General features: G+C 35.8%; 1 protein-coding gene across 1 annotated transcript in view; it reads left to right on the top strand.

The window, feature by feature from the left end:
* Positions 1-27,750, top strand: part of CACNA2D1 (calcium voltage-gated channel auxiliary subunit alpha2delta 1) — a 408,933-nt gene that overhangs the window by 182,755 nt on the left and 198,428 nt on the right. The window contains exon 4 of the mRNA XM_084305950.1: positions 16,342-16,401. Coding sequence (XP_084162076.1) covers positions 16,342-16,401 — 60 coding nt within the window. The remainder of the gene's footprint in view (positions 1-16,341; positions 16,402-27,750) is intronic.

Genomic DNA, 27,750 nt, shown 5'->3' with positions numbered 1-27,750 from the left:
CTTTACACTTTGAGTAATGTCAAATATTGAGACATTGTGTGAGAAAGCTGAGAAAAATGTATCTTAGTAGTGCATACAAATTTCTTCTTAAGGCTCTCCTTTCTTCTTCTATGATTTGCATCAGTGCTTCCCAGATACAGTTGTGCCTACATCTGAATATTTTTGTCATATCTGAGCAAATCTAGTTCAGTCACTTTTGAAGAGGCAAAGAAAAGAAATACTTTCCTTCCACTTTGGGTAATACTTTGTAAGGTTAGCAGAAGGACAGCTTTGGTATTACTGGATCAATGCAGATATGAAAGGTAGAAAATGGTTGAGATATGACCTTGTTAATGAGGTGTCTGGGTCAAATCTTTGTTTCATCTTACCAAAATGGCTGAAGCAATTCATGACTATTAGTGATCAATGAATACAGAAGAAGAGTAGCTCTGGTTATAAATTTCATCATCTCACATACACAGGGTTTGAGACAGCAGGAGGAGAAGACAGTGCAAGTCCTCACATGAACTGCAGTAGGGTCAGCATTTCATCACTTACCAAAACCAATTAATCTGTTTTCCAGTATTTCTTGAGAATATAAGCCTAACAAGATTTAAATAAATAATTAAATAATCTTAAAATGAGCTTTCTGTATATTAAAAAAAAAAAATCTAAACCTTTAACAATCTACCAGAGTCCTTCATGTTTCAGATCTCTTATTAGATTGACTTCTGAATATCACCTCTGCCATGTAACATACCAGTTAAACAGGACTGTGGAATAAATTCTTCCTTGTGGGCAGGATCCATGAGGTTTTGTTAAGTGTAACACAGGTCAATTGCAGTCAAAGGCACAAGGCTGAGCTGGCTGCCTCAAACTTCCAGTCTGCTGAGGTACTTCCATCTTTTGCTTTAAGGTATACTTGCACTATGACATTCTTGACATGTCTGTCTGGTTTTGCTTTTTTTTTTCCTTCCTTTTATATATATATATATATATATATATATATATATAAAATTACGTTTTAGCTTTCTTGTGTTTCTTCTGCTGTTCACAATTTAATTCAGATGATAATTTTCAGTAGGTAGGTCTAACTGAAATAAAAGAAAACATACTTATTGACAGGATGCTAAATTTGTTGGTATAGTTTATTTTCTTTATAGAGAAGAAGCGTACAAGACTATAAAAAATGAAGTAACACCAGATGTGCAAATGACATGAAGAAAATGCTCAGGCAATTTTGAAATGGGATAATGCTTTTTGATTGTGTTCTTTGAGCTAGAAGGTGGCAATTAGATTTTCATACACAGAAAAGTGTGAGACATCCTAATTAAACACCTTTTGGTGGAAGTCATCATTGATCAACCCAAACTGCTTGTAGTAGCTCTCAAATGTGTCACCTGTGAGGGTAACACTAGAAAAGTCTCTCTCTTTTTATTATTATTATTTTTTTTAATTGGAAGGAAATTGTGATTTGAGTGGTGATTCAAGAATGAACATTATAGTCACTAAGCCAGTCAATCAGATAGATGAGATAAATTTTAGATAGAATTAGATAGATTAGATAGAATTAGATAGATTTTAAGCATAGCTATAGGTCATATATAGAATCATAAAAAAGGGGGGGGAGGGGAGAGGAATAACTTTGTGTGATTTTGGTCAAATTATTTAACCTCTCTGCTTTATTTTCCTTTTTAAGGGAAATACCCTTAACAAAACTTACTTCACAATGGCTGTGAAAGTATATTAAATACTTCTGTAGCCATGACAATATGTTACATTAGTTCTTAATCTGTAGGTTTTGAATTGAAAAATAATACTTTTTCACGTACAAGACTATTTTAAAGATCTTATAGAATGAATTTTCTTATTTAACATGCAAATGTTAACCTAAACCAGGTTACATTTTTTTTTTCATAATCACAAGAATACCCAGAAATGCACTGTACTGCCTAGAAGGAAAGAATTGTTTTTTATCTGACATATGACAGAGATATGACAAGAGATGCTAAAGAGAAATAATGGCTGAAGCAATTCATGACTATTGGTGACCAATGAATATAGAAGACGAGTAGCTTCTGCACAGGGCTTGAGACAGCAGGAGGGAAATAGAATCATAGAATCATAGAATATCCTGAGTTGGAAGGGACCCTTAAGGATCATCAAGTCCAACTCTTGACACCACACAGGTCTACCCAAAAGTTCAGACCATGTGACTAAGTGCACAGTCCAATCTCTTCTTAAATTCAGACAGGCTCGGTGCAGTGACCACTTCCCTGGGGAGCCTGTTCCAGTGTGCAACCACCCTCTCTGTGAAGAACCCCCTCCTGATGTCAAGCCTAAATTTCCCCTGCCTCAGCTTAACCCCATTCCCGCGGGTCCTGTCACTGGTGTTAATGGAGAAAAGGTCTCCTGCCTCTCAACACCCCCTTACGAGGAAGTTGTAGACTGTGATGAGGTCTCCCCTCAGCCTCCTCTTCTCCAGGCTGAACAGGCCCAGTGACCTCAGCCGTTCTTCGTACGTCTTCCCCTCCAGGCCTTTCACCATCTTCGTAGCCCTCCTCTGGACACTTTCCAACAGTTTCATGTCCTTTTTGTACTGTGGTGCCCAGAACTGCACACAGTACTCGAGGGAGAGTAAATCTTGGAGAAGACAGTGCAAGTCCTCACATGAACTGCAGTAGGGTCAGCATTTCATCCTAAGAGAAAAGTTTTTATGGAACTTGGCAACCCCGAGAGATATTTGCACATTTGCTGAAATGCTTAATATACTAATACAGATCTTTTAATAACTACCCCTATGCATATATGCTTAATATTTACATACCTTATGTTCGCCTGGAGCTGGATGAGAATTTGTAACATCCACTAAAAACTTCTCATGTTATAGGTTCAGCAATTTTTGTTTTACAACCTTACAACTAAATTAAGAGAAGACTTTTATTTGATGGAACAGAAATCGTTGGGAGCATAAAAGAGCTGAGTTTCTTCCACATTCAAAGCAAATGGGAGGATACTACAGAGGCTAAATAGACTGAAGAAAGCTAGAGGGCACAAGTTTAAGAGTTCACCTCTTACATGTGTTTTTTACTTTAGAATCTGAAAGTTTGCTGTTGGAGGGTAAGAAAAAAGTAAATCCCATGTAGACATTTCTAGAAGAGGAATTCAATTGACCAAGGACATGAATTGCTTTTAAAAGTATCACATGCCAATGCCTAAAAGTAAAAACTTGAACCTATAGGTATAGAGAAGGCTGGGAGTGCAATGTCTCTTTCAAAAACATTTCAGAAAGTTTAGAAGAATCATTGAAATTAAAAGAAGCGAAGGAGATCTGGATTATGTTGCAGGTGAAATCATAAAGGAGTTGTTGCAAAAACACGACTTTGTTTCTCACAGGAAGAAAAACCATAGTTCATCAGAAGGGTGATGGATTTATGGGACATTACATCTGAAAATGGTTATGCAATATGGTTGGTCTCTGTAAAAGAGAAGGAAAGAGAAAAACCTGGATCACTGTGTTGTTAGATGAGGAGCTCAGGGCTGCCCTGTGCCACCTGCTGTCGGTTCCAGCTGGCTCAGCAACAGATAGAACGGCTGTCGCCCATGTGCCCCAACTGGAACTAGTCAGAGGAAGCCACGACGCCTCTGCCAGAAGATGTTGTAGAGCAGGTGGTGGCTGTTGGGCCAGGCTGGGAGGTGCACAGGCAGGGAAGGGGCTCTGCAGAGTGCAAGGGAGGCAAAAGAGAAGGGCAGAGTGGGGGTGAGGAGACCCCTGGCCTGTACCGTGCTGTCCCCTGAGGGGCAGCGGTCTATGGGGCTTCCTGTGGAGGAGCTGTTGAGTGAGAGGCCAGGAGCAGCAGTAGAAAAGGAACATGTTACAACCTGACCACAGGCTTCTGTGGCACCTTCATCATGGGGCCTGAGGGCAGCAGGTGGATGGGAGGCTTTATGGAGGGGCATCCTGAGTAAAGCTGAGGTGTGTTTCTGAAGCGTTTCATTATCAGATTTCTCAAGACAACAATCAGTAATCAGAAGTTTGAATTGATTGTCAATAAAACAAATGAAGTGTAATTCCCTGAATTGGAACAATTTTGGTTGTTCATGACAGATACTAAAAGAAAAAATAGGAAGAGACATTAGGCAACAGAATTTTGGGATCTATGAAATAAAAGTGCTTCAAATAAGTTTGGAAGGTCACTACTGACAGAAACTGTTGAATGATCAGGTTTTATTATTTGACCAGGAAAAGTGATGAGGTAATTGGAAGAGCTGACTGGAAGGTGTAAGCTGTAAACGAAATAATAAAGAGTTGAAACAAAGGAAAGAGACTCCAAGGAGTATATATACCTATTTCTCTAGGTATATATTTGGAGAGAAAGAGCATAAGGTAAGTTAGGTAGTAATTTAAGAGCATGAGAAGGGTATTGAGTTTTTTTTTTTTTTTTTTTAAATCCTTTCAAGAAGATGGGTCTAAAGCCAATTTTCAGATATTTACTTCTGAATGCTTCATGGTTAATTATTCCAGTGTGCTACAAGGAGCACATAAAGCATTATATGGACTTGGAAATGATAGACCGAGGAATTAGTGATGGCCTACGTATATTTATAGCTGAGTTTACTTTATAGATAAAGAGTTTTAAAGTTACACGGTAATTTTTTATGTTATTTTAATAGGGATGTGGAGGAAATTAATGATTTTTACATGCCATTAGAATGCTTCACTCCCATAGCTGTCAACAGCACCCTCTGGCTCCTTGGAAGTTCATTTTGAGAAGGAAGGTTGGCAACACAAATTCTGCACATCAATAGGTTTTATAGTTAAATATTACTTTCTTACAGTCCCTGTACAGCCACAGACTATTTAGGATAGCTTTGGGATATCCATTTCCAACAGTAATGTCATGATTTCCAACCAGTGCAAAGTTAGATGTAGAACTGGTTGATGTTTTGGTGTTTCCGGTGTGGTTGTTACAGCAGGTGTATTTATTGTCTCTATGTGGCGAAAAAAAAAAAAAAAATTGTTTGTTTTCCCATTTGCTTATAGAAGATCATTTTCCTTCCACAGTTCATTTCCCAAGTTTTACACAATACTCTGTTTAAACACTTTTTATTTCTTTTGGCTAGAATTACTTCCATTAGAGAAATATTGCCTGAAAATAGCATGCAGTTTAAATGTACAATTTGTTTCTGCTGTTGCCAACAGTAACACGTTTTCTTTGGCTTTTGCCCACTGAGTGTTGATCAGATCAAGTTGATTATTCAGCAGCTCTAGCCTACCACCTGCTCCATTTTTATCTTGACATGCAAAACTGTTGATACACTGTCTTGCCTTGTAAAAGCCACATTTGTTATTCAGCTGTGGGATTTTTTTTTTGTGTGTGTGTGTGTGGGGGGGATTGTTTTGTTCTGTTCTTCTGCTTGAGTACTGGATTCATTCTTTTAAACAAACTTTTAATCCATCAAATTTGGACTGATGCTAGCTTATACACTGCAAATCCAGGAGGATAGTTGTGTTTTGTTTTGTTTCCTTTATTTATTTATTTATTTTTTTTAAGTTCACGTTATGATTATACCATTTAAGCTCTGGATTATGTTGTGAATAAGGTTGCATATTTACTAGGCCCATTTCTGGAAATGCTAATGCAGATTAAGTGCTATTTTCTCAGTTTTATTATAAATCATTAATTACTTTGAACCTTATCATGCTGTTTTAGGTTATGTATGTGTCATAAATAAAATAATTTCCTCCTATTCTGCAGAGGTAGTAATAATGTCTGCTCACTCTTGCTATTCATTGAAATTCTGGATTTTGTTCCTTTTAATGTAAATGCCTATCCAATTCTGAGAGAGTTTAAAGCTGTTTCTGATGTGGCCAAAAGAGACTTGTCTCTTCAACACATACTCTATTGCCAATTTTCTGATCTTCTTTTGGGATTGTAACAGCATGATATCTATATGTGTTTTTCAGCACACAAAGTGTGAGTAAATCCAGAACTCACTCCACATCTTGAAATGCAGTGTTTTGTACCTGGTTGTATTCTACTTCTGTGAATTGCATTAACTAGCAGAATGCTACAAAAACAAACAAACAAACAAAAAAGATAAACAGCTATTGGAATGAAGTCTTGATATATTATTATTAAACTTGTATAACTAATTGGTATAACATATATAACATATTTTTTTTTCCAATTCAATTATAAGATGATGAGGCAAAATGCAACTGTTGTTGCATTCTCAATTTGTTTAAATATAACTGACTGCAGAGTTTTTATTGCATAAGTGATGCAGGACTATATCAATATGTTCTTCTCCTTGCCTTTAGTAAGGTTGTGTTTACTTGATGTATTCATTTTCCTCCTTTTTTCTTTGAAATTAGGCAGTTGGATGTGTATTTCAGATGTGCCTGTTCCCATTTGTATCATGTTCAGATTTTAGTGGCACTAGAAGCATGTAGACATTTTAAGCAGTTCAGTTTTTATTTTATTTTATTTTATTTTTTTATTTTTTTAACTAGAAACCCAATTAAATGTTGAAGGAGCTGTGAAACAAACTGAACTGCATCTATGTTCATTTATTTCATTTTTTTTCTTTGTGATAGAGGAAAATTACATAGGTGACTTTTAAGAACACTTGTTTTGGAGTCGGTTAGTTTAGCTGTTTCTAAAATAAATGTATGTAGTCCTGATTTCTCCCTGTGTGGCTAAAAACTATACATATACTACAGCTGAGAAAGCGGGGTAACAAGGCATGCCTACTCAGTGTATGTGTCATCTTCTAATCATGGCTGTGAAGTTACCAGCTCAGCTGTGAAGCTTGAAAGAGTTTCCTAAGGCAGGCAGTGAACTCTAGCTGGTGGTGTTATGCAGTTTGTGATTTGTCAGAGCAGTTGGCAATTTCAGTCTAATGGTTTCAGCATGTGTTCTTCACTTCAAGCTTGTTTAAAAATATAACACTAATGTGGCTTGCATTTAAGGCAGTTGAATTATTAGAGTGAAAATGTAATAAGAACCTCTAAGGGTTTGAAACCTCAGTGAATGAGAAGGATAAATTGTATCTTAAAAGAAGTGATCTTTCACTGATTCTATAAACCACTAACAAAATTTCACTGCTAGATGTCAGGGTGCATTTGACAGACTGTTTCTTACTCTCCTTTTCTGATATTTTTCTTCATGCTATTTTTCTACAGTTCTCTCTCTTCCTCCCCCATCTACTGAAATATTTTGGCAGTATCAAGCTGTCATGATCTTGCAAGCTTCTCAATCTCCTAATTCTACACATTCTAGAAATATATCCAGACTTGCAAACTAAACCTCCTTCCTCCCTCCCTCTTCCCATAAATGTGGAAAGTATGGAATTAATAAAATACTCTGATGAGAATTTCTGAGGTTCATTGTTGCTACAATAGCAGAACAGAAATGTTTTGTACACTCATTCTGCAGCATATTAAATTGGTATGCTATTTCCTCAGTGATGTTTCCTCCCAGTCATGGTGAACAAATTTGTGTACCTCTGTCTGTTGTTGTGGGTGCTTTTGTTTTGTCCTGTTCTCTGGTTCTCAGGTGCCCTTCAGAAATGTTTTAGCATCTTATTTGTTTATCACACTGCTGGCTCATGTATAGTTTCCTTTCATCTAGTACCAATTTTCTTACTAGTTAGGTTTGTGAACACCAGAGACCAAGCTGAGGTGGAAACCAGTAAGTTTCCAGACAGCTACTGACTGATACAGAAAAGATCCTCCCTGCAACACTCACCTGTTGTGCATGTTCCTAGGTGCATACCCAGCCATACTGCTTTCCTGGGAGTTTGAATGTGTCCCTATTAGATTTTTAATTATTTATTTATTATTCTTATATATTATATATATATATATATATATATATTTGTATGTATTTTTTTCTGCCCTGGGAGCAGAGTTTTGTTTTCAAGACAGAATCAATGATTGTTTGACCTTAACTGTACCTCTGACTACTACTGAAGCTTTTTAGATTCTTACTAAATCTTACTAAGAATTCCACTGTAGTATATATTTAAGTGTCTTTCAGCACTCTTTAAGCAGTGGAAGCACTGGCATTGTCACATTTGCTTTCTCTGTTGGATCATTTGATACCACTAACTAAATTCTTAAATCTGCATAATAAGAGAAAAGAAGTAGAAGAGAAAAGCTCTATTTCATATTTTAGAGAAGTGTGGCTTTTATATAGTGGAGAAATGTTACTGTGCCAAATGGCCTTTTGCTTTTATTCTTTTTGACTTTTCATATCTTCAATTTTTTTCAGGGACAGATGATTGTGCACTACCTTAGATGTCAAACTCCTATGTGAGACATATTTGATTAGGTCTCCCTATTCCAGTATTTTCTATTAAAATCAATGTGATTATTCATGTCAGAATACATTAACTTCACCTGCAATATTGTAATCTTAAATACTCTAGGTCAGATTTGGCTTCTTATTGATTTCTGACCTGATTCAGACCAAAGGCTTAATTTATTTTGGGTCTACTGCTTTGGAATTGCGTATCTGCTAGAAGGGTAAAATTTCTCTGTGGAGAATCACTCTTCACTCATGTAATTAAACAACATGAATAAAGATTGGCTTGAATTATAAACATTTTTTTCACTATAGTTGCTAAAAGATACAGAAATCCTTTAAAGCCCTATCTTCTAAATATATGGAAGATAATAAATTATTTCAACTGGATTTCTTTTCATCCGACATGGCAACTTTGTGTTAGATATGAGGCAATCTTTCTATAGATTTTTTTCTAAACTAAACTACAGAAGATTCTAGCACTTTAGGTTGTTAGTAATAGTTAATAATGGAAGATAAAATTTGAGGCATTATTTTGAATTATGGTCCAGACTATAACATCTTTTTCAAAAATGTTGTGAACTGCTGATTGGATGATGTATTAGATTACGTATAATTTTAGGTCAGTAATCGGTATGAAGAGTGCTTTGGTAAAGCTCACAATGTCAGCAGACTTCTCATATGCCCTTTTTCATTATGAATATGACTCATCTGCTGCTTCCAATGACAGAAGTAAAACTGGCTCCAGACAATGGCTGGGGAGTATTTCATACAAGGTTTATGCTGAATACAGGAGATCAATTATAAACATCCTTTGTCTGTGACCTTATCTGCTTCAGATGTTCTCATTAACAGACCATAAATCAGCCTGTCATTGTGTGGCACAGCAGATGCCAGAGTGAGAGAGAGGCCGTGACTCTGCAGTGTAAATACATGAAATAAAACCATGCTGGAGATCAGCACAAAACAAACTCCTACTGCCAGTCACCATAAAAAACCTTAAAAAATCAGATATGCAGAAAAGGGAGATTTCGCCATGCTCTGAATAAACATATTGTCTATGGAGCTGTAGTGTAAAAAAAATAAAATCCTGTCAACTTCTAATTTCTCAAATAGTTGCTGCAGGATTACTTCAGCAAATGTATTTGAGCATAACAACTTTCAAACATAATACAGCTGCTGACATGCTGCATAGAACAGTTTATGACTTACCTCACATTTAATCAGATGAAGTCTAGAAAATATGATGCAAATGCCACTTGCATTACTGTGTGCTCATTTTCTCAATATGTTATTTCTCTGTCACAGAGATAAAAATGCTTTAAAGGAGACATAAATTATATATACAGTAGATTTGTGTTGAAAAGAGGAAATGCAGTTGCATTTTTTATTTCTAAAACTTGGAACTCTACAAAGAACGGGTTGTATGTAAGCAGCTGAAGGGGGATATTGCATTAATACAAAATCTCTTGGAAATTTAAAGAAGTGACCACTGTGTATTACTTATTTATGTATTGTGTATGTGTATTACTTATTTATGTATTACTTATTTATGTGTATTACTTATTTACAAATTTTTATTTTCCTTTGTGTCTTGTTAGTGTAAGAATTCATAACCGAGGCCCTCTGGTTCTAAACTGGTGATGGTTCCTGATTTATACTAGAATCATTTATTTTAGATATGGCTGAAACAAGACAGGGCCAGATGGAGATCTGTAACTAATTCTTGCCGATAATTTACTCTTGACCTAACAGTGCCTCTCTCTGACAAAATTATGAATTGGTATTCCAAGTCTGTTTGTATGTTAGTAGAGTTGAGCACAAGTTCTCTCTGTAGAAAATTAAAAACATAATTTCTCCTGTGAACAGTTACTTCAGTGGCAAAGGCTGTATAAACCACAACTGTGTATTAATCTGCACTGTTAGGATTTCTTACGCTGTTGCAAGTTTACTTTTAAATTGTGCTTTTATTTCTGCAGTTCTTAGAGGAAGTGCCTAAATGGGGGTGTATGGTTTAATGGTCTCTGCAAGTATTGAAATTCTGGTTACACTGAGGATTATGACATTTATGTAATGGAATACAATGGTACATAAGGAAACAGTCCTTATTTGAAGGAGGGAAATATGAATTATAATGGAAACTTTTGTCATACTGCATTAGCATTCAAAAATTTTTTAAAGAAAAAAATAATCTGAAAGAGTGGATTTTACACTTTGTGGTTACAGTTTAAATCAACAAAATTACATATGTGTTTGGCACAATCTAAAACATTTTATGGTTGGGGATAATCTTAGCAAAACTGAAGTGCTGCAGCTCTGTCAAATCTAGATCAGCTTTTGTGCTGGTAATAATTACGAATGCCCACTTGTCAGGAAGGTCATCTACCAAATACATTAATGAGAGTTACAAGTAAAAAGGTAATTGCTCCCTGTTAACCCCTCCCAGTCCCGCTGGGAGTATGGAAACAAAGACAAAGAAAAATAAACTCATGTGTCATTTATATGGGGGTAATGACCTTGCTATCATTAGCACTCCCAGGATCACTTTTGGGCTACTGACCTTCCAATTTGCATGTGTTTCTTGTTAAAATCTCACCCCTTTTGGCCAAATTGGGTGATCTTTTTATACAGTAGAGTAATGGAAAACTCATGAATAACATAATCCATGAGTGTTTGACTAATTTATTACTAAAAAAAAAATAATAAAATCATAATAAACCTGCTCCATGCAAGTAAAGACAATAGAATCAAGTCAAGGGGACAGAAAAGAGTTCTGGTTTAGCTTAATACAGAGTGTAACAGCCAACTGAGATGAAAATACAAATTTTTAGATTTCTGTCAGTTTGCATTAAAGCTGTGGTGAAATTTCCACTGTTACTTCAGACACCGTATCCCAGTCTGATGCTTTTTTTCCTATTTTTCTCTCTTGTAAGTGACTCGCAATTTGTAATCACCTACAGAAGAACAATATTTGTGTTTCAGATGCAGATGTGAAAACCATGTTTAACACTGCTGTTACAGATAACACTTGTGGCTTTTCTCTTATTTATGCAAGAACTGAATTGAGTACTTGGGTCATATTTTAAATCAGGATTTGAAGTTAGTTGCATGCTTCTATATTGTTCTATTCAAGCCTGGTATTTCTGTATTCTCCCTGGATATTTCTCTTATTAAAATAAGCTTTTAAATATCATGGATTCAGTACTTTAGAAAGCCTTGTCAAGCTATTGATGTCTAACAACTCCATGCTTACACATTTTTCTAATAGCTTAGGATATCAAGGGGTAGTCAAATATTATTTTCAATATAAAATACTTGGTGGAGAGTTGGAAGCACAAAAAAGATTGATTTCATTGTACTGAATATAATTGTAATTGGGCCATTAGCTGGCAGAATTCTTTGCTGGTTAGGAGGAGATAAAGATATGACACACGCACACGCAAGTGAAGGCTGGGAGATGAATAGGCCTTCTAGGGAACTGATCTTTCCAGATCAGATAAAGATTCTTCACAGCTCTTTCTTCCCATCTGCGCTACATCAAAGGCTGTCTTTCAGAGTTCGAAACATACACTTGGAATCTAGGGACAAGACCTTTGAAAATGGTCAGTTTGGAGATTTGACAGGCAGCTGGCTTTTGGGGTAGTTTTTCTGATAATCTTGTAATCCTTTTTAAAGTTAAAGAAAAGTTTATAGGCTAATGGAGTAAATTGCATTTGCATCTTTTTGTATCTTTCACAACAAGTAGTTTTGCGTTAAAGGTAACAATTCTCTTTGAAAGATATAAGGAAACTCTAGAAACAGGTAACTCCTGACTTCTTTCACTGTTTGTTTAAAAAAAATGCTGATTTGTGGACAGTGGCTGACTTTCAGGGGATCATTGTTCTCTTATCAATGATGTAAGTATCCTGAATATTCATGAAGATAACAGACTCTGAACAACTGATATTTAAAAAATAGCAAGGCTATTTTTATTAGAAGTTTTAATCGAATTAATTAAATAGAAGTAATTGTTTCATTTATTATGGGACATTTATTTATTTAATTATGGTGTTTTCAAGCACCTTGACTTTAATTGACTGTGTCAATCACATTTCATAAATTTAGCATCAGCTATCTTCTACCCATAGCTGGAAGCACCAGGAAGCACTTCAAACCATGTTGGAAGCAGCCAGGCATCCTCCAAAAGCACAGGAATAGATGCTACAGCATTTTGTTCGTGTTTTCAGCCAAGGTTTCTTGAGAAACCTTGCAGGCAAGGTTTCTCAATTTGTGTAGCATTTCAGAGTAATTGGAGTATCACTGCCATAATAGAGAATCCTTGCTCTCCAGCCCACTGTAAAGAGTGGGTTGTTTTTTTTTGTTGTACCTTGAAGTAATCCAGAATGTTTGTTGTGTATTAGTTTTGTTCCTCCCCCCTTTTTCAATAGTGTTTGGTTTCTCATCCTCTCTAACTAAAAAGATGGTGTAAATAGGGCTTCATTCAAGGCCTGAATACGTTTTACGGCTGTCATGTTCACAGCATTCATACAACGGCACAGAATGAGAAATGACTGAAGCCTAATATGCAGAATTACTGTTTTGTGTGTTAGTTTTAGAACCTCTTCTAACACATCTTCTGACACATAAAAATAACCACCTCAAAAATTTTAGTATTTGCTATAGAAACCTATAGGGAGCTGCAGTGGGCCATGGAGTTAAAGAAGGTGTTACCTTTTTAAACCTGTGCTGTAATGAGACCGAAAATGGGGAGTGTCAGCACGCTGCTGTGTTACTCTTCTGTTGGTGTTCTCCAGAGACTCCTCCATCAAAACAGGGAAGGCAAGCCCTGACATTTGCATACCTCAAAGGCAAGCAGGCATGATTTCTTTGAGAGAGATGAAAAATTAGTAGATGAAAAATTAGTCTCTCCTTGTGTTGCAGTAAGGGGCATAGGTAATTTGAGTTTGCTTCACAATCTAGCTGTTGTTGACATAGAGTCTTGACTTCTTACTCTGCCTTAACAAAGCACTCTCCCTGTGGAAAGATGAATGAATGCCTCAGTCATTAGAGTTCATGTATCTCTAGCAGTAGAATTTGTCCTTGCGTAGAAATGAAGAACTTCTGAGAACAACTTAGCTTTACAAAATACTTTTTTTTTTTTTTTTACTATTTTGTTTTTAATACTCTTCCTTTATCTTCCCTAAAAATATCAAAGATGTTACATAGGAGAGAATGATTTCTTTTTTTTTGTATACACAACGTTCCTATCAGCTCTGTTATCTTTTAAAACAAAGCAAAACAACAAACAAACAAAAACAACAAAAGAGACACCAGAAACAAAACAAAAGCCACCTTTCTGATCATGAAATCCTTGCATGATCTGTCCCTGTGATATCCTGCCCGTGAACATTTATAGTTGTCTGTTGAAGGCGAGCTGGGAAATCAGAGTACTGTAGTATACTGATCTTTGGGAAGTGATCCTGTGTGTTTTTTGCATACTTACATAGCTACAAAATTACAGGAGTGTTCTCTTGCAGGGGTATAAGACGCAACTACAATATTCATCCCTACTTTGAGAGATTAAATGATTTACTCATGTGAACATTTTACAGATTTCTTCTAGTCCTGGCTAAGAGGCATTTTACTGACCATTAATAATTCATATAGCATTTATGGGAATTGTTGATGGAAAAGATGGTCTGTTTCATGGAAACCAATACTGGACTGATATCAAGTTGGCTAGGCTGTAATTCTGTCTCTGACATACAATACTGGGAAAAAAAAAATAGGCCTACATTCTGCTCTTACTCCAGCTAGTTTTAGATATATTCTGGAAGACTGGTGTAGTAACTGGCACAAAAGTTAAATTGTTGTGAAACAGAGATTCTTCATGTAGGCAATGAGCCTGAATCAGCCTCTTGCTGTACCTAGTGTACACAGGGGCAACATGCAGTTCCATTAAAATGGCATTTATTTGTTTGTTTATTTGAGTTAAACAACATAGACTTTTTTCATTGATCATTATTGCTTCTCCATAACCAGTTGCTTGTGCTTTCCTATGAGCAAAGCTCTGTAAGCATATAGCAAAAGGCAACTTCTAAGTTTGGAAGCTATTCTAAGACACAAGGAACTGTAGAAATCGAGAGGTGGGGAGGAGCTAAGGAGCTTTTTAAATTTGCTTTTAGCGTTCTTGATTTATAGCTCAGATTAGCTGAGAATTTTCTAGTTTTTCACAAAATTGAGGAATATCAGGTGTGGCTGCAGTTCTTCCAATGTGAAATTCCTAGTACTTACTATAGATTTCTGTTCATAATCCATTTATGAGTTCGTAAATTTGGGTTCTAACATATTTTGCAGAGAAGAATTGCAGATTAGTGAGTACCTTAAGGTTATGAAGCAGACAGAGAGAGAAACGAGGGCAGCGTTATCTGCAGCTATTTACTTGTGTAGTAGATGTCAGTAAGCATTCTATCTTGCTTTGTACTTGTACAAAATTATTCTAGTGTATTACCAGAAAACTGGAAATACTGTAGGTATCTAAAGTAATGGATTTGTCCATTGAGGGCAAGGGGAAGTTAGGCTACATTTTGCCAGTGTAATGCATCAAGATATATTACAGTTTTGCTTTTGTAAATGTGGTACTTGGCTACTGTAGAGGGCAGCTTTGGTTGGGAAAACCTGCAAGATGCTAGTAACTTTGTGAGCTAAAAATCATTTGAATTGATGATAAAACACATAAGAGGGATGCTTATTTTCTGACATCGGAGCACACAATTATATTTTTTAATGTGATGATTTCAAATGAAAAAGAAAGGAAAAGGTCTTAAGTTTTGGTTGGTGAAATTTATCAACCTGATTCAACCTGATAGTTGTTGGGGGGGAGATGGAGTGTCCTTGTGGGATCAGACACCATGGTGGTTGCCATCCTGTACTGGGGCTGAGATGAGATTCTGACAGCACCATCTCCACAATTCCAGCTTCCATGAACTTTCCGGTCATACCCCTTTTGATTGTTAGCAAGAATTGACAGTCGACTCAACTGAAAACATGACTTAGACCAACAGCTCATTTGGGTAGGAACTGATCTGAATATTAAAAGGATCGTTGGGCCTATTGTGTACACACCACCATGAGGTAAAGAATTTTCATCCCTAGTTAGCTTGTGGATAGAGCAATTCTGTTAGAAAGGGACCATGACTATCCAGAAACTGTTATTAATTATAAAATAACATAGTTCTCAAGGTCACACTCAGAAATTAGGACGTGGCTGAGTCCATATGAGCTGTGTTCACATCAGGTAGCTCTGCTGCTGTCCAAACAGTTATTTTTCAAAGAATTATCATTTTGTTTGAGGAGAAACTTGTAACCAACACAGTGGATGTCTATACAAGAGACTGATTTGAAAGAGGCTCATCTAATCATTCCTGTGCACTGTCCTTTGCTTCCTGTGGGGTTAAATGTCTAAACTGGATTTCTTTCAAATTAATTTAAACTGGAAAAATGCCATCTAGGACCATTACTGATGTTCTCTGGTGGCTAAAGTTCATTCAGTACATGGGGCCAGACTACAGCTTGTCCAAATTACTGAGGTTTTTATGGGTCCCTAATCATGACAGGGTATGTCAGTACTTTGTATAATTGAAGCTAGATAATTTGATGGGGCAATAAGATTCTAATAAAATACTTGTTACATGTTTTAAGATTCTAATAAATACTTGTAATTGGATGGTAGATTAAACTCATATGTATAAAGTAAGGTGTGTAGGGAGAAAGTATTTTCAGTATTGATGGATTTCAGACTTACCTAGAACATCTTAAATAACATTGGAATTAGGGTTAAGCTTTCTAATGCATGATTTCAGTGCTTAAATTAGTATATAATATAGAAAATGGCATTTTTGAAAAGACTGTACATCTTTACTCAAGTATACAAAAATTTCAAGTGCAAAAGTGTAAATATATAGAGAATTATATAGAGAAAACATGCATATAAAGAAAATAAAAAAGAAAGGCTTTGCTATGTGAAGAATCAGTGAAGATTAAAATGTATGTATTTTTTTTTGTTCTTCAGCGCCTCGCTAAAGAAGCAGAGAAGTATCAAGCATCTCATCAGTGGAGGGATGAGTTTGGGGTAAGTTTTTCTCCTTTTAACCTTCTCAGAATTTTCTTCAGTCTAATGTTAACTATATTCTTAAAACATGCTGTTTATACAACCACCACAGAAAGAATCGTTGCCTACAAATGGACATTTTATGCAATAGCCAGTGCCTCAGTCCAGATCTCTAGAGAATAAAATGGACTTTACCCTTCATAAACTCATAGGGAACTTCACAGGCCCAATAATGTAGTTCTGAGGTATACACAAAACATGTTTGTCTCACTGTACAAGGAATAATTATAGAGAAGACATCTCTGAGTGATAGTTCCTGTCAGTAAACCGTGTGCTACTCCAAGCACTGAAACACAGAATCATACAAATGATTTTAAGAAGTTGTCTTTATTTGGTAGGTAGAAGCTTAATAGAGAAGGATTTTGTTGTCTATGTAGCCATATATATTGAGTCATTGACTTCTTTAAGAATCCTTCTCTATACTTTAATATCCTCTTCTCCTCAATATTCTGGTACTCATGAAAGAGACCCTAGTCAAATGCTAATTTTTCTTCTTCAATCATTTCAGATTTCACTGAAAAACAAGTGAGACAATTGTAAAATGCACAACATTAGTTTTTTATTACTATTCAAGCCAAATTAATATTATTCTGTATAATTATAAGCCTGTTAATTTTAGGCTACAGTTCTCTTCTGAGTGTCAAAGTCATTTATTATGCCATTATGACTTGTTCCTTCAGAAATAAAAGCAGATGGTGCTTTTATGTGATTTTGCTACCAACCTAGACTGTTTGCACACCCACTAGCATCATACAGGCACAAAGTTAAATGCACAATGCTTTTCTAAAGTGTTCTGTTCCAGTATTCTTCAGACACTTAAACATGGGCTTTCTGCAATGCCCTCCCCCCCCAAAAAAAAAAAAAAAATCAGATAAAAGTGACTGGCTTTCAGGAATGCAGAGGGTCTTGGATACAGCATGAATGCTTTTAATTATGCTATCTGTTCAGGCACAATTTCTAATATGTGGTAAAATACAGAAGGCCTGTTCCATAGGGATGCAATAATGAGAATGCTACAGGAACCTTTTCTGCTTTCAATAGAAAACAAAGCCTGCAGGTTTCATGGACTCTGTGCAGAACAGAGTGAATAAGATTAGATGCCCTTTCTAATCATATAGCTTCTTACTGGGTACGCTGGCCCAGTAAGAAGCACATCAACACATCAACAACATTGTCTCAACTTTTTGTTTTTATTTTTACCCTTTACTTTCAGTAGGAGTCATTTATACCAGAGAAGCTTCTGGTCTCATCAGAATTCAATGCCAAGGAGAGAACTCAAAGTAATCTTGAAATGTGATTTTGTATTAATGTCGTGGCTCAAGAAAAAGACTGTAGTTAAAAAAAAAAAAAAAAGCAAAGCAAAGAAAAAAAAAAAAGCATTTGGATTTATAATAAAGTAACTGCGAACCAAGCTTGTGCTTTACTGTTTTGAAATTGGCTGAAAACACTGTGGACTATATAATAACCTTGACATTAGGTTACGCAATTAAATTTCAAATAAATGTATTAGGGTTCTTATAATTTAATTTGCTCCATTTTTGCCAGAAGTAATCTTTCTTCTCTTCTCTTCTGGCCTACTTTTTAGAAAATGCCTGTTCAAATTAGTTTGCACACAGATCTTTCTGATAAACTTAATTTTCACTGGAAAATTCATTCTCCTAATGGCTGTGATGGCATATGGAAGATATACTGGAAAACTTCCTGCAGATGAGGGTTCTTACTGATAGCCTTTCTTCTGACACTTCTGATAGCATTATGAATGGTCTGCATCATGCTGTATGAGGTTTATTTCCTTTTTCAGGACTTGTTTTAGGGTGATGAAAGCTGTTCCAGCAGCACTGTACATAAATAACTATAGAAAGAAATTACTTGGGACAGTCTCTGGTTCTAATGAGTTCACGATCAATGTCCTTGACAGTCACATTGCAGCTGACATAAGTATTTTTAGGTGTCTGACAGATATAAAAATCATAATGGTTTTCAGTGGTTTGCATTGATAATTAAATGTCAAAATAATTTTAGTAATGACTAATTAAATTACTAAAAAATACAAAAAAAAATCAAATGAATATTAATTAAGAATACTAACGAAGAATACTGAATGTCTTCTGAGTAAAAAAAAAAAAAAGGAAAAAAAAATCATTAACATTGGATTGCAATATGGGTTGTTTTCTGATTAAACACAAAGTCAATTAAAATATCTGAACTGCAGTTTCCCTCAACAGCCCTAGAAGAATACTTACATTAGAAAAGTATTAAGTCTTCAGAGAATAGTTGTGTGAAGGGAAATCCAAAGTACTTAGCTTCAGGCAGACAAAGAAATGCCATTCTTTGTTTCCTACTCCATCAGCATTGCACAATTCCCTAACTGCATGTACAGCTGGAGAAATAAAAACTACTTAAACGTTTTTAGATTAATGCAGTTGTAAATCAGAGGTACAACCCAATATTGCTAAATGAAACAGGCTTGTCAGTTTGAATTTTCCTGTGTATTGCAGAATGAAATGGTGGTATTTTTGACACTTGTGATGGTCCAATTACTTTACTGGTGCAGAGATGCATGAAAAAAATTGTGTGCATGTGAATTGGAAGGAGGAGGGGAGAATTCTTTATGAAATAATTGCTGTTATTCCCCAAATGAATCTTCTACAATTACATTTGATACCACATTTGATTGCATTGCAATGGTTGGTTAACTAAAGCAATTTTGTTTCCAGTTGGGTTGCAATATTAATTGTACTTACACATGTATAAACATAAGGGATTTTTCATTTGTATTTTAGCGAGGAGAGTCTTTATGCATGGCCTATTAGCATCCTCTTACTTATATGAAGACTGAAACTCAGACTTTTAGGAATTAATTATCACATTAAAATGCCACATGAAAAATCCTTTCAATATGCCTTATCTTTTAAACAATACAATTTTATGAACTTCTGTGTAAATGATGATTTCCTGTACCCTGATACTTCCAAGACAGCATTTCCTGTGATGTTAATGTATAGGCTTGTGTTTGTGGCCTTAAAAGTAAGACAGGAAGTCATAGAAATAGTACTTTGGGGTTATGACTTTTTTTTAATCAACATCAGTTGTGTAAAATTGTAGTGAAAAGTTGCTCAGCAAAGAAATGAAAGATAACTGATATAAAACAAGTCTTTCATAACAAGAGTTGATACATAGGGGTGACCCAAGAGGTGACCTGCAGGAGCAGGGCAGTAGTAGGCAGCTCATGACCTTTACTGCAGATCAAAGATTTTAGATTTCAGGACTGTCTGTAACTTATCATGGACAATACATGGACAATGCAAAGCATCTTTGCATCTTAAAAGCTTCAACTGGAAAACAAACAAAATAACCAATTTTCTAGTGTTAGTATTGATTCATTCTAGGGAGGCAGTTTATTAAAGATTGCCATTTGAAAGAGAGATGCTCAGAGAAGGTAACAAACAAGTATTTTTTTTATTTCTCTAATATCATTAAAGAAAGGATATAGCTCTCTTATGGTTTGTATCTCTCGTTGTCCTCTTCAGCACAAAGGACATCCATGGGGAATTAAAATGTTTAGATTTGGCTCCAGAACTGGGGTGTAAAACCAGTTCCCACAGGTGCAAACTAGGTGTGGAATCCTTTCCCAGTAATCTGTACTTAATAATTCTCTGAAAGTTTGAACAACGCTAACGATGGGCAAAGTGTCAAAGCTGTCTGTATCTTGACACAATGTTCTGATCCAAAACACTGTGAAATAAATCTTCCGTTGATTTTGATTAATTTTGGATGAGGCCTCACACGTCTAAACCATATGTGACTTGGAAAAAAATATGTGGAATGATTGATTTCAATTGACAGGCAGATGGTAAAGGTCTTAGGGAAGATGATATTTTCTTCTCTGAAGGGCTGTGTGCCACCTTCACTTATGTGACATATAGCTTTGATTTGTGCATAATTTAAATTAAATGTGCCATATCTCACTGAAAGGAATGAAATACCTTTCTTCCATCAGTGATTGTTTGGACTCTGACATCTTACCACTCAGGGGACAGAGCTATGTGTGTGCATTGTGAGGTGAAGAAGGAAATAAGAATGAATCACGTACTGAAACTGTGTGGTATCAGGGTTTGTTCTGATGTTTATCTGATACTTACTGCTCACACCTTTTTGATTTGTAAAAATGCAGGGCAAATTTTGCAGGAACAAGCATTTCAGCAAGTTTTCACCAGTGCTTTCTCAAAATTGGATAGGAAATACAACAGTTTCAGTATTTGAAGAACTGACCTTACATTCCTAGGATTGCTGGAATTAGTAAGAAGACATTCATCTTAATGTTCACTGTGAACAAGCCTGTCCTGATGCCTTTCTGGAGGTTTCTAGGTTTCATCAGATGAGTGCAGACTTTTTTCTACCTTTCTATACTGGGAACGGGATCTCACTGTCACCTGGTCTGTCCCCAGCATCATGCCACTAATGTTCAGGTTTGTTTTCACAAGGTCTCACTGGTGCCCTCTGGTTTACAAATTTCTGGAAGACAGTAGTTGGGTATAGAAACAAGGGGAAAAAAAAAAGGGGGGGAGGGGGAGGGGGGAAGACAAAAACAACCTTTAAGGGTAATGCCTCTCACTAGCTTGCCTGGAGTTTTCCTTTTATAACTTCCTATAGTCCCTCAGATGATTCTGAGTCTAAAATTCACAGATTCATAGAATAGTTGGGGTTGGAAGGGGCCTTGAAGATCACTCAGTTCCAACCCCCCTGCCATGGGCAGGGACACCTCCCACCAGACAAGGCTGCCCAAAGCCCCATCCAGCCTGGCCTTGGGCACTGCCAGGGATGGGGCATCCATGGCTTCTCTGGGCAACTTATTCCAGTGAACACTTGAAATTCTTCAAGTGAAGAATTTCTTCCTTATATCTAATCTCAATGTACCCTCTTTCAATTTAAAACCGTTACCTCTCGTCCTTCTTTTTATGTGCCTTTTAAAAATTTCTTCCCGTCTTTGAAGTACTGGAAGGCTGCAAAGGTCTCCCTGGAGCCTTCTCTTCTACTGAAAAACCTCTACTTTTTCAGCCATTTCAGCCATTTTACTTTTTCAGCGGTGCTCCAGCCCTCTGATGATCTTTGTGGCTATCCTCAGGGCCTGCTCCATGTCCCTCTTCTGTTGGGGGCCCAAGAGCTGAAAGCCAGAGCTGAACGCAGGGCTCCAAGTAGAGTCTGACGAGGGTAGAGCAGAGGGGGACAATCTCTCGCTCTGCTGGCTATGCTGCTTTTGATGCAGCCCAGGATGCAGTTGGCTTTCTGGGCTGCAAGCATGCACAGTGGGCTCATATATAATTTTTCATCCACCAAATTATAGGCTTCTTATAAAATCTGGGTTGTAACAGAACAGTTCTTCTATGCATTTGTTTAAAGAATAAAGGATCTGTCTTTTGGGTTAGCATGATTAATCATTTGAACACTTATGGCTGTTGTCTTTATTTTCATTTTTACCCCACACAATAGGAATCTTAAATCAATTAGGAGCTTGATAAAAAAAGGTGGCAAATAGAAACTTTACAATCAAAATCAAGATTATATGTAGGCAGAGTTCTTAAACATGTAACTATAGTAGAGAGTTTCTCTGCTATATCTTTTGGTTATTTATCATCTCTTAATATTGTTATGTTGAATATAGGCATGCATAATTTTGTAATACAAAACTTTGAAAGAATCTCATGTGGGCAGCAGAGTACTTCACTGGTAGGGAACTATCCTAAAAGGCTCTTAGAATAAAGAGATGAAACACCTTCAATCACTGCAGAATCTTTCAAGCACTATATTTTATCTGAAAAATCAAATATGGTAAAAGACATCTAATACGCTTTTTCTTATTTACCAGGCAGCTCATTTAAAAAAAAAAAAAAAAAAAAAAATCTTCTGAAAAAGGGATGGAGGAAAGGAACTGGAGGAAAGGGGAAAAAAAAGGTGTGATTTCTCATTAAAGCACCGTGTATATGCATTAATGCCATCTTTTTGAATGATTCTTTAATGCACTTTCCAAACAAAAATCTTATTAAAGGCAGGATATGCTATTGTACTCAATTTATTAACACCCTGCAGGTTCTTTAGTTTACAATAGAGAGGTACAATATGTTAAGAAAAGCTTTCTGCAGGCTGCTGTTGTGCTTATTTTCTAAGAGTCTTTGCTGAATATGTAACACAGATGAAGCTAATTAGTTTTATGATTCTACATTTCACCTTCAAATTCAGTTGCTAATTTAAATTTGTGATAAATAGTTCTTACAATTGCTTTACTATCCTAGGTGAATCGGTAAAATAATATAATAAGATTTATTTTAGAAGGACTCTGTTTTCTTTGTCTTTAAACTTTTTTTTTTGAATATCATCTCTTTAAAAATAATGGTATTTTTCTTCTTTATCTATCTTTGCCAGTATTACTGGGCTCTGACTAGTTTCTATTATGTCCTAGGCAAATTCTGTATGTCAGTTCCCCTCATTCCCCACTACATTTGTGTTGTCCTGATCTTTTTTTTCTTTTTCTTTTAATTGCTGAATTTAAGAAATGTGTTAATGTTTTTGGGAAAAGGAGTATGAACTTAATCCTACTAATTTTGAATTACTGATTGGAGGATTTTTTTTGTTTGTTTATAACGGAAAAAATGGTATAACAGAACACGCACAAATGGAGCAAGACACTAACATTCAAATATGATTTTCCATGATGGAGGCAGACTTCTAAAATATATAGAAGTTCAGAAAATATTACAAAGTTTAGATTCTTACTTCAGAGACAGAATGCAATTCATAATAGGAAACTCTGGCAATTACTCCTTCTGATTTCCAAATTTATTTAAAGAAAATTATACCCAAAAATACTTCAAAGTGTTTAATGTCAAAAAAGAATAAAAGCATACAGATATGGGCTTGGGACTGTGCATATTATGTTATATTAGCTTTTCTGAAATTCTGAGATAGGTGGGCTGGATTTTTTTTTCTTGAGCAGAGGTATTTGTGTTTGTCTTCACTCCATTGCCCCCTGTTTTTCAAATGACAAAACCTCAGGAGTCGTGCAGGCTTTGATAACTTATCAAAGTTATACTTATCAATGTTCTTTTGCCACAGGATTCTTTTAAGATACTAGATGAAAATTCAGGCTGTCTTTGTCACAACTCATCTTCAGAAAGAGCAAAATGAGCTAAAGTGGTACTTGGAAGGCTTGGGTATTTAAAAGTTTGTAAAAGCATTTTCTAGACATTATGTACCTAAAGTATAGCAAAAGTTGATGTTCTAAGAACAGTGGCTTATGCAGTATTTGGAAGCAGAAATGTTTTGATGTCTATATTATTTTGCAGTTGGTATAAGTGTTAATTCGATCTTCATTCTGAATTGATTTAAAATACTCTAAGAGCAATAGTCAATCCTATTTTTAAGAGACGTGTTTTGCTCAAGGGTTTGGGAAATCTTATCCTTCTATCCCCTGTGCATAGTGTACTTCTGATTTTTCATAAAATTTAAACAAAAGGTGAAATTCTGACTCTTCTATGTCTTGACAATAATAAGTAGCAGTACAAGTAATGGCAGGTATTTCTGAGGGCTTGCCACAGAGCAGGAGATGCACATAACATGGAGCAGAGAGACTCTTCAAAATGAGCAACATTATTCTACATCATGCAACGAAGCAATAATAAAAATCTGCTTGATTTGACCAGAAATGTGGCCTGTGCTAAGTGTTTGTTTACTTTTCTACAGTTCACTTTTTCTATCAGCTATGAGCAAATCAGGACTGCATAAATACATACACAAACAACTGTAGGTCTTCGTGGAGGGACATTAAGTTTTAGGAAATCTTGACAGCTTTTGGCCAACTCTATAACTGCATGTAATTTATGTCTTCATGGAAAATGCTATCACACTATTTTCATTTTCCCATTTGGTAGTCCCAAACTATACTTGCAATGAACTACTGTGTATTTTAACTGCCTTGAAAATATATAAAGATATGACTATTCTAATTTGGAGCAGATCTTTGCTTTTAAACATGGATGAATAACCCCTAATGAATAATTAATTCAGCTAGGATTCTCTTCTTAGTCCTGTGAGGTTTGCTGCTTCTCTAGAGAGGAACTTCAGTTTTACATTTCTTAAGAGCTACACATGGGAAAAGTGAAACTGAGGAGCCTGGCACTATTGATGTTTTTCAGTGTCTGCATATAATTCTGGTATTTTTTCCTGATAAAACTTTTTATGCTGTGTGAGTGATTATTTTTTTTCCACTTAAAAAGTGAAATAAAACTTCCAGCCAAAGTTTTCTACCAGTCTGTATGATCTTGTGTAAGCAAGTTTAATTTCACCCAATTTCCTCTTGCTAACAACTTCACTCAGTGCAGTCACTCTACAGTTTCCTAAGAAGGGCAAGTGCAGAGGGAGATGCCGGTCTCTTCTCCCGCATAACAGAGGACAAGACACATGGAATGGCACAAAGCTGTACAGGGAAAGTTCAAACTGAACATTAGGAAAAATTTATTTGTTGTGAGGGCGGTCAAACACTAGAACAGGCTTCCTAGAGAGATGGTTGATGCCCCATCCCTGTCAGTGTTCAAGATGCATTTGGACAATGCCCTTAATTGTATGCTTTAGCTTTTGTTTAGCCCCGAAGTGGTCAGACAGTTGGACTAGATGATCTTTGTAGGTCCCTTCCAGCTGAACTGTTCTGTTCTGTTCTCTTCTGTTTTATTCTACTAATTTAGCTGACTTCTAGACTTCAAATACTATAAACTATGCATTGCTGAAAAAGTAGGCTTGCAATAAGACTGAAATACAGTCTTGCCACACACTTCACCACTCAGAACATTTTTGTTTTATTTAACTTGTATAGGCTGGCATTTTTCAGCAGGGCTGTGTTACATCAGCAAAGGGTGTTACTTTGTTTTGTTGAGGGATACCAACAGAAGAGCACACAGTCTGGACTAAGACTTTTTGAGTACATCATCTAAACATTTGTTAATTGCAAATGATCATAGAATCACAGAATATTTTGGATTGGAAGGGTCCTTAAAGATCATCCAGTTCCAACTCCCCTGAGAGCATTGTCCAAACGCTTCTTGAACTTCGGCAGGCGTGGTGCTGTGCCCACTGCCCTGGGGAGCCTGTCCCAGTGCCGAGTTGTGCAGATTTAGAACTAGCCATTTCCTTCTCCTCTGAGTTGCTCCTCTGGGCATATTTGGGAAGAGTTAGAAGAAACATGAAGAAATGGAACATTAAATCAGAAGTTGTCAATAAAGATCCAGGGTTGCTACTCCTGCTGTTTGGAGCATATGTGCAGCCTTGGGCTGAAACTGGTTTTAAGGGAGGGAATGTTTCCAAGGAGAGATTGGGGTTCTCTCAATCCTACTGACAGCCAGCAGTCTGTTTTTACAATGATTTGGTGCAGGCAAAGTGGGCTTTGAGTACATTTTGCAGCCCTTGCAGTCTAATGAGCTATATAGCTGTCTTCTGTGCCTGTACCTAGCCTGGCTCTGAGGGTATGGCTGCATTTTTATAGAAATGAGTGCACTTAAATAGCAAATATATACAAATAATATACAAATAGACAAATATAGACAATATATACAAATAGACAAATAATACCTGATGTCATTAGATGTCAGTTTCTAAAGTTTTTTATACAGAGGTGGAAGTGAGGGGAACAGGCATGCAGTTAGCAGCTGTGTCAGGGAGCATGGAAAGCTTCTAGCTCATTTAGAAGTCTGTTTCCTTAGTTCTTTGCAGTTTGTTGGCATAAGCATCAAATTAAGGGCAAGTAAAAAACCCTGTTGTGGTCCATGGAAGAAAACAGAGATAACTTTCAATTTCATGTGGTTGTTAAGACACAGAACAAGAACTATAATAGCAAGACATTGATACAGCTCTTAAACCACAGAGTTCTTCTACATGAATTCTAGCATTCCAGTGGAATGTATTCAATAATTAGGAAGAAAAGTAATTATGTTTTGTGATGTAGTCCTTTTTCTTGTAGTGATTAACTAGAAAAGTCTTCATCATTTTATGTTAAATAGCAAAATGAATGACATTTTACAGCTTCTGGGTTGTCTCATGCTACTAAACTGCTTCTGAAATAAGGTGTACTCATGGATCTTTGCTTTATTGCAGTGACTCAGTGCAAGACATGCACAAAATAGATGTCAAAGCTGCATAATTAAATTATGATTCCTTCTGTTCTTTATTAATTAGGTGAGCATGGGATATTTCTTAAGCCTGGTAACTGCTGTCCACAGTTGTTTTCCTTTAAGACATCAGAGATCTAGCAAAATCATTTAAAGTAGAATCTTAATGAAGAGGGTAAGATTTGTCTTGGTAAAAGCACCATTAATATAGTTAGAAGTCCATATGGTAGTCACATTCGTTATGTCTGAGAACCAAAGCAGTCTGAAAAGATGACATGAAATGCTTTCAACTTTATTACCTTTTGTAAAGGTACTTTCTGCACTTAGAAGGAAATGGAGAAATTTGGTTCTTTTTTTCTTTAATCTTCATGCAAGCTGTATAAGATAAGTTATTGATGTGATTTAGATACTATATATCTTCTATTTGTATATTTTACATCTCTGTGGCTTTTTGTGGACAGACTTTAGGCTATTGAATTAACCAGGTAAAGAATTCAGGCAGGCCGGGAATGAAATCAAATTCTTTTAAAAATTTTATTTAAGAGAGATCATTACCTTCACAGGTCAGTGTCAGGTATATATGATGTGGTCCACAATTTGGATTAGACTTTCATAATTTAGATAAAAACTCCTGTGTTACACAGTATTGTAATACTAAGCCAAATATACTGTGTGTTTATTTTCCCAGCAGAAATGCAACATTATAATTTCTTTGTAGTTTAGTTTTTACGTATGTAAAAAAAAGAGGAAAGAAAGGGATGCAAAAACCCCTCAGCCACTGCTATTTATGCAAGTATCCAAAATATGAGCTTTTTTTTTTTTTTTCTTTTTTTTTCCTACTACAATGAGATTCTTAAAAGAGATTAATGTTATGTGTGGTTTTGCTTGGAATTTAATAATTTAATCCTAATGACTTTGTGTAATACATTCCTTGCCATATACTATTTCTTTATGATAAGATAAAAAGAGAAGCTATTAAACTCATTTCAAAATCTCATGTCTTCAAGTTTGCCCAGTGCATGGTTTAAAAAACATATATGTATGTATATAAAATAGTAATACATAATACATACGCACACATATATATGTATAGATAAAATACATAATATGTAAATATTATATACTATATATATAAGTATATAATACGTATAGATAAAAT

Source organism: Netta rufina, assembly GCF_964035555.1.
Source record: "Netta rufina genome assembly, chromosome: 1".
In the NCBI taxonomy this organism is placed as follows: domain Eukaryota; kingdom Metazoa; phylum Chordata; class Aves; order Anseriformes; family Anatidae; genus Netta; species Netta rufina.
This window is presented reverse-complemented; position numbering and strand designations above follow the sequence as displayed.